Source organism: Cherax quadricarinatus, chromosome 51 (assembly GCF_038502225.1).
Source record: "Cherax quadricarinatus isolate ZL_2023a chromosome 51, ASM3850222v1, whole genome shotgun sequence".
Taxonomy (NCBI): Eukaryota; Metazoa; Arthropoda; class Malacostraca; order Decapoda; family Parastacidae; genus Cherax; species Cherax quadricarinatus.
In genome coordinates this window covers 8,545,545-8,554,234 of record NC_091342.1, presented here as the reverse complement: position 1 = coordinate 8,554,234, position 8,690 = coordinate 8,545,545, and the positions used below count along the sequence as shown (strand labels likewise).

The 8,690-nt window shown below is 47.8% G+C and overlaps 1 protein-coding gene across 4 annotated transcripts in view; it reads right to left on the bottom strand.

Moving 5' to 3' along the window:
• LOC138854181 (nephrin-like) overlaps nucleotides 1-8,690 on the bottom strand; it is a 110,197-nt gene that overhangs the window by 35,260 nt on the left and 66,247 nt on the right. For all 4 annotated transcript variants that reach the window (XM_070095805.1, XM_070095806.1, XM_070095803.1 and 1 more), the window contains exons 2-4: nucleotides 1,907-2,036; nucleotides 1,203-1,417; nucleotides 599-724 (exon numbers count right to left, since the gene is read on the bottom strand). In XM_070095805.1, the coding sequence (XP_069951906.1) occupies nucleotides 599-724; nucleotides 1,203-1,417; nucleotides 1,907-2,028 (463 nt within the window). In that variant the 5' untranslated portion in view covers nucleotides 2,029-2,036. The remainder of the gene's footprint in view (nucleotides 1-598; nucleotides 725-1,202; nucleotides 1,418-1,906; nucleotides 2,037-8,690) is intronic.

The window sequence follows — 8,690 nt, the reverse complement described above, 5'->3', positions numbered from 1 at the left end:
ATATATATATATATATATTTGAAAGTTATGAAGAATCCATCTGAAGAAAACTGGAATAAAGTGTCGGATGGGGAAAAAAGAGACGAGGTGGAAAAAAAGAGACGAGGTGGAAAAAAAGAGACGAGGGGAAAAAAAGAGACGAGGGGGAAAAAAAGAGACGAGGGGAAAAAAAGAGACGAGGGGAAAAAAGAGACGAGGGGAAAAAAGAGACGAGGGGAAAAAGAGACGGGGGGAAAAAAAGAGACACGAGGGAAAAAAGAGACACGAGGGAAAAAATGAGACGAGGGGAAAAAAAGAGACGAGGGGAAAAAAGAGACGAGGGGAAAAAAAGAGACGAGGGGAAAAAAAGAGACGAGGGGAAAAAGAGACGAGGGGAAAAAATGAGACGAGGGGGAAAAAAGAGACGAGGGGAAAAAAGTGACGAGGGAAAAAAAGACGAGGAGAAAAAAGAGATGAGGGGAAAAAAGAGAGGGAAAAAAAAGAGACGAAGGAAAAAAAAGAGACGAGGGAAAAAAAAAGACTGGGGAAGGGGGGGAAGTAAATAAGGTCTACACCCCCCCCCCGTGTTGAGGATACTTACACAAACACTCACACTGACCTCCACGTGCCACACAGGTGAGGATGATCGTGTCTCCCAGCAGGTAAGGACCGGCCACACTGCCCCCTCCTCCACGGGGGGCGCTGTTCCACAACCCTCCCACGATATTTACTCCCTCCGGTGGCACTGTGGAAGATTTTGTTAACATAAAGCTCATGGTACCAAAAAAAAAGATAAACTGAAAAAGCAGGACGTGTACTCACCTGTATGTGGCTGCAGGGGGTCGAGGCACAGTACCTGTGTGTGAACTATAATGTATAAGCCGCCATTATTTTCCATTATTAAAACAGTGTATGTATAAACAGGGCGATTAGGCTCGCTAATGGTCGTTGCTAATCACAGTGATTAAATCATTAACTGAGAGCTGTTGTTAATGGTAATGTAATCTATGTGAGCAAGTTTACTTAGTTTGGAGAGTACCTCAGTTTACACACACACACACACACACACACACACACACACACACACACACTACAACAACCTAATACGTTAGATTGTAGGTGAGAGAGAGGCGAGGAAAAATACATTAAATGTACAATAATATAAAATATCACTTAAATCCACGCGGGAGCGTTACACCCGTAGGAGTCAGAATAGAGGTTACCTATTACTGTGAGGTTGACCCTGGTGGTCTTTGTGGGTTGGAGGCGGAAGTCGACCCTGCAGGTGTAGAGGCCCTGGTCACTGGAGGTTAGGGATGTGACCCTTAGCACCGCTGGTGACCCTGACACCTCTGGTGACCCCAGCTCCAGGCTGGCTCTCCTGCCCAGGACCAGATCGTCTGACCACCGTGTCTCGGTCTCTGACCTCTCATCCAACCTGCCAACGCAAAGTGCTGTGAGCTATGAGTTACCTGGGATACCTTTCTTGGATCACGCAGCCACCAGAATGCGTCTAACTTTAGCGGGTGGACAGGTAGGCCAGGGAAAGATGTTCCTGAAGTGACCCAAGTCTGCAGTGAGCGCCCATCTTTACTCTCGCTTCAGGAAAACCTCATAAAAACTGCCAGAATATCATTTTAATGTAGATAAATGACAAAATATTAAAAGCATAAGATCACGAGAGGGACCCAGGAAGTGTTAATGACAAGACTGTTAACGGTATTGAATTTCTGTTGAGAGTATTGTGTTACATTGATGCCTTCGTTATTTCTGAAAAAATACTTCACTCATACTTGATGCTATACGACCACTTAAACAGCGCCACGATGTTCCTGAAGAAGTGACTACATGATGCTTACTTGAAGTTACTGAGGTAGGTGGGAGATTCACTTGCAGGAGGCAAAATATGTGGGATGGGAGAACTTACCTGTAGATAGGGGTGGTGAGAGGCTCGCGGAACCAAAGCATGAGGTAGATGGCATCATTGGCAGGATGGGAGACGTCACAGGGCAGTGCCACCTCCCCTCCTGTCACCCCAGTCACTGCCATCACGGGTACTGTTGGAAAACAGTATCATTAACACTCCAGATGGGTAGTTAAATAACGACTGGGGAAGTGTTAACTAATAAGGAACGCGAGGAGTAAGGACTCGACCCCTGCAAACACACGCACAGTTATATAAAAAACTTATTTAATAAGGCGAGACGAGGTGATAGAGGATCATGGAAGAGCAAACGACACCCTGAGAGCAGCAACAGCCTGATGATCAAGCTCTGACATGGTCTACTGGAAACGCCAGAGACCCTAAACGAATGATGTGACCAGGGAGTGTATGTGTGTGTGTGTGTGTGTGTGTGTTTGTTTTATATTAACGAGATTACGTCCCATGTGAGGGAGGTGACATCCTTGGAGAGTTGGCCAGGGTGAGAGAAGTACCACCACTAACAAGAGCGGTTGCAACTGCACCACCACTACCACTAACAGTTGCAGCACCACCACCAACAATAGTTGCAAGAGCATCTGCAGCTGAAGCATAAGCAGCAGAGGCACTACAAGCAGTTGGAGCAGCAACAGCAGCACAAATAGATGTGGCAACACCAACAATACCATCAACGTGAGCAAAAATAAAAGCAGCAGCAACATCGGCAGGAGAGGCAGCAGCAGCAACATTGATATGAGAGGCAGCAGCAGCAACATTGATATGAGAGGCAGCAGCAGCAACAATGATATGAGAGGCAGCAGCAGCAACATTGATATGAGAGGCAGCAGCAGCAACATTGATATGAGAGGCAGCAGCAGCAACATTGATATGAGAGGCAGCAGCAGCAACATTGATATGAGAGGCAGCAGCAGCAACATTGATATGAGAGGCAGCAGCAGCAACAATGATATGAGAGGCAGCAGCAGCAACATTGATATGAGAGGCAGCAGCAGCAACATTGATATGAGAGGCAGCAGCAGCAACATTGATATGAGAGGCAGCAGCAGCAACATTGATATGAGAGGCAGCAGCAGCAACATTGATATGAGAGGCAGCAGCAGCAACATTGATATGAGAGCAGCAGCAACATTGATATGAGAGGCAGCAGCAGCAACATTGATATGAGAGGCAGCAGCAGCAGCAACATTGATATGAGAGGCAGCAGCAGCAACATTGATATGAGAGGCAGCAGCAGCAACATTGATATGAGAGGCAGCAGCAGCAACATTGATATGAGAGGCAGCAGCAGCAACATTGATATGAGAGGCAGCAGCAGCAACATTGATATGAGAGGCAGCAGCAGCAACATTGATATGAGAGGCAGCAGCAGCAACATTGATATGAGAGGCAGCAGCAGCAACATTGATATGAGAGGCAGCAGCAGCAACATTGATATGAGAGGCAGCAGCAGCAACATTGATATGAGAGGCAGCAGCAGCAACATTGATATGAGAGGCAGCAGCAGCAACATTGATATGAGAGGCAGCAGCAGCAACATTGATATGAGAGGCAGCAGCAGCAACATTGATATGAGAGGCAGCAGCAGCAACATTGATATGAGAGACAGCAGCAGCAACATTGATATGAGAGGCAGCAGCAGCAACATTGATATGAGAGGCAGCAGCAGCAACATTGATATGAGAGGCAGCAGCAGCAACATTGATATGAAAGGCAGTAGTAACATTGATATGAGAGGCAGCAGCAGCAACATTGATATGAGAGGCAGCAGCAGCAACATTGATATGAGAGGCAGCAGCAGCAACATTGATATGAGAGGCAGCAGCAGCAACATTGATATGAGAGGCAGCAGCAGCAACATTGATATGAGAGGCAGCAGCAGCAACATTGATATGAGAGGCAGCAGCAGCAACATTGATATGAGAGGCAGCAGCAGCAACATTGATATGAGAGGCAGCAGCAGCAACATTGATATGAGAGGCAGCAGCAGCAACATTGATATGAGAGGCAGCAGCAGCAACATTGATATGAGAGGCAGCAGCAGCAACATTGATATGAGAGGCAGCAGCAGCAGCAACATTGATATGAGAGGCAGCAGCAGCAACATTGATATGAGAGGCAGCAGCAGCAACATTGATATGAGAGGCAGCAGCAGCAACATTGATATGAGAGGCAGCAGCAGCAACATTGATATGAGAGGCAGCAGTAGCAACATTGATATGAGCAGCAGCAACATTGACATGAGAGGCAGCAGCAGCAACATTGATATGAGAGGCAGCAGCAGCAACATTGATATGAGAGGCAGCAGCAGCAACATTGATATGAGAGGCAGCAGCAGCAACATTGATATGAGAGGCAGCAGCAGCAACATTGATATGAGAGGCAGCAGCAGCAACATTGATATGAGAGGCAGCAGCAGCAACATTGATATGAGAGGCAGCAGCAGCAACATTGATATGAGAGGCAGCAGCAGCAACATTGATATGAGAGGCAGCAGCAGCAACATCGGCAGGAGAGGCAGCAGTAGCAACATTGATATGAGAGGCAGCAGCAGCAACATTGATATGAGAGGCAGCAGCAGCAACATTGATATGAGAGGCAGCAGCAGCAACATTGATATGAGAGGCAGCAGCAGCAACATTGATATGAGAGGCAGCAGCAGCAACATTGATATGAGAGGCAGCAGCAGCAACATTGATATGAGAGGCAGCAGCAGCAACATTGATATGAGAGGCAGCAGCAGCAACAAATTGATATGAGAGGCAGCAGCAGCAACATTGATATGAGAGGCAGAGCAGCAACATGATATGAGAGGCAGCAGCAGCAACATTGATATGAGAGGCAGCAGCAGCAACCTCGTGAGGAGAGGCAGCAGCAGCAACATTGATATGAGAGGCAGCAGCAGCAACAATGATATGAGAGGCAGCAGCAGCAACATTGATATGAGAGGCAGCAGCAGCAACATTGATATGAGAGGCAGCAGCAGCAACATTGATATGAGAGGCAGCAGCAGCAACATTGATATGAGAGGCAGCAGCAGCAACATTGATATGAGAGGCAGCAGCAGCAACATTGATATGAGAGGCAGCAGCAGCAACATTGATATGAGAGGCAGCAGCAGCAACATTGATATGAGAGGCAGCAGCAGCAACATTGATATGAGAGGCAGCAGCAGCAACATTGATATGAGAGGCAGCAGCAGCAACATTGATATGAGAGGCAGCAGCAGCAACATTGATATGAGAGGCAGCAGCAGCAACATTGATATGAGAGGCAGCAGCAGCAACATTGATATGAGAGGCAGCAGCAGCAACATTGATATGAGAGGCAGCAGCAGCAACATTGATATGAGAGGCAGCAGCAGCAACAGTGATGTGAGAGGCAGCAACAGCAGCAACAATGATATGAGAGGCAGCAGCAGCAACATTGATATGAGAGGCAGCAGCAGCAACAGCAGCAGCAACATGATATGAGAGGCAGCAGCAGCAACATTGATATGAGAGGCAGCAGCAGCAACATTGATATGAGAGGCAGCAGCAGCAACATGGCAGGAGAGGCAGCAGCAGCAACATTGATATGAGAGGCAGCAGCAGCAACATTGATATGAGAGGCAGCAGCAGCAACAATGATATGAGAGGCAGCAGCAGCAACAATGATATGAGAGGCAGCAGCAGCAACATTGATATGAGAGGCAGCAGCAGCAACATTGATATGAGAGGCAGCAGCAGCAACAATGATATGAGAGGCAGCAGCAGCAACATTGATATGAGAGGCAGCAGCAGCAACATTGATATGAGAGGCAGCAGCAGCAACATTGATATGAGAGGCAGCAGCAGCAACATTGATATGAGAGGCAGCAGCAGCAACATTGATATGAGCAGCAGCAACAGCAGCAGCAACAACATTGATATGAGAGGCAGCAGCAGCAACATTGATATGAGAGGCAGCAGCAGCAACATTGATATGAGAGGCAGCAGCAGCAACATCGGCAGGAGAGGCAGCAGTAGCAACATTGATATGAGAGGCAGCAGCAGCAACATTGATATGAGAGGCAGCAGCAGCAACATCGGCAGGAGAGGCAGCAGCAGCAACATTGATATGAGAGGCAGCAGCAGCAACAATGATATGAGAGGCAGCAGTAGCAACATTGATATGAGAGGCAGCAGCAGCAACATTGATATGAGAGGCAGCAGCAGAGGCAGGCAGAGCAACATTGATATGAGAGGCAGCAGCAGCAACATTGATATGAGAGGCAGCAGCAGCAACATTGATATGAGAGGCAGCAGCAGCAACATTGATATGAGAGGCAGCAGCAGCAACATCGGCAGGAGAGGCAGCAGCAGCAACATTGATATGAGAGGCAGCAGCAGCAACATTGATATGAGAGGCAGCAGCAGCAACAATGATATGAGAGGCAGCAGCAGCAACATTGATATGTGAGGCAGCAGCAGCAACATTGATATGCAGCAGGCATTGATATGAGAGCAGCAAGCAACATTGATATGAGAGGCAGCAGCAGCAACATTGATATGAGAGGCAGCAGCAGCAACAATGATATGAGAGGCAGCAGCAGCAACATTGATATGAGAGGCAGCAGCAGCAACATTGATATGAGAGGCAGCAGCAGCAACATTGATATGAGAGGCAGCAGCAGCAACATTGATATGAGAGGCAGCAGCAGCAACATTGATATGAGAGGCAGCAGCAGCAACATTGATATGAGAGGCAGCAGCAGCAACATTGATATGAGAGGCAGCAGCAGCAACATTGATATGAGAGGCAGCAGCAGCAACATTGATATGAGAGGCAGCAGCAGCAACATTGATATGAGAGGCAGCAGCAGCAACATTGATATGAGAGGCAGCAGCAGCAACATGATATGCAGAGCAGCAACATTGCAGCAGCAGCAACATTGATATATGAGAGGCAGCAGCAGCAACATTGATATGAGAGGCAGCAGCAGCAACATTGATATGAGAGGCAGCAGCAGCAACATTGATATGAGAGGCAGCAGCAGCAACATTGATATCGGCAGGAGAGAGGCAGCAGTAGCATCATTGATATGAGAGGCAGCAGCAGCAACATTGATATGAGAGGCAGCAGCAGCAACATCGGCAGGAGAGGCAGCAGCAGCAACATTGATATGAGAGGCAGCAGCAGCAACATTGATATGAGAGGCAGCAGCAGCAACATTGATATGAGAGGCAGCAGCAGCAACATTGATATGAGAGGCAGCAGCAGCAACATTGATATGAGAGGCAGCAGCAGCAACATTGATATGAGAGGCAGCAGCAGCAACATTGATATGAGAGGCAGCAGCAGCAACATTGATATGAGAGGCAGCAGCAGCAACATTGATATGAGAGGCAGCAGCAGCAACATTGATATGAGAGGCAGCAGTAGCAACATTGATATGAGAGGCAGCAGCAGCAACATTGATATGAGAGGCAGCAGCAGCAACATTGATATGAGAGGCAGCAGCAGCAACATTGATATGAGAGGCAGCAGCAGCAACATTGATATGAGAGGCAGCAGCAGCAACATTGATATGAGAGGCAGCAGCAGCAACATTGATATGAGAGGCAGCAGCAGCAACATTGATATGAGAGGCAGCAGCAGCAACATTGATATGAGAGGCAGCAGCAGCAACATTGATATGAGAGGCAGCAGCAGCAACATTGATATGAGAGGCAGCAGCAGCAACATTGATATGAGAGGCAGCAGCAGCAACATTGATATGAGAGGCAGCAGCAGCAACATTGATATGAGAGGCAGCAGTAGCAACATTGATATGAGAGGCAGCAGCAGCAACATTGATATGAGAGGCAGCAGCAGCAACATTGATATGAGAGGCAGCAGCAGCAACATTGATATGAGAGGCAGCAGCAGCAACATTGATATGAGAGGCAGCAGCAGCAACATTGATATGAGAGGCAGCAGCAGCAACATTGATATGAGAGGCAGGAGCAGCAACATTGATATGAGAGGCAGCAGCAGCAACATTGATATGAGAGGCAGCAGCAGCAACATTGATATGAGAGGCAGCAGCAGCAACATTGATATGAGAGGCAGCAGCAGCAACATTGATATGAGAGGCAGCAGCAGCAACATTGATATGAGAGGCAGCAGCAGCAACATTGATATGAGAGGCAGCAGCAGCAACATTGATATGAGAGGCAGCAGCAGCAACATTGATATGAGAGGCAGCAGCAGCAACATTGATATGAGAGGCAGCAGCAGCAACATTGATATGAGCAGTAGCAACAGCAGCAGCAACATTGATATGAGAGGCAGCAGCAGCAACATTGATATGAGAGGCAGCAGCAGCAACATTGATATGAGAGGCAGCAGCAGCAACATTGATATGAGCAGCAGCAACATTGATATGAGAGGCAGCAGCAGCAACATTGATATGAGAGGCAGCAGCAGCAACATTGATATGAGAGGCAGCAGCAGCAACATTGATATGAGAGGCAGCAGCAGCAACATTGCAGCAACATTGATATGAGAGGCAGCAGCAGCAACATTGATATGAGAGGCAGCAGCAGCAACATTGATATGAGAGGCAGCAGCAGCAACATTGATATGAGAGGCAGCAGCAGCAACATTGATATGAGAGGCAGCAGCAGCAACATTGATATGAGAGGCAGCAGCAGCAACATTGATATGAGAGGCAGCAGCAGCAACATTGATATGAGAGGCAGCAGCAGCAACATTGATATGAGAGGCAGCAGCAGCAACATTGATATGAGAGGCAGCAGCAGCAACATTG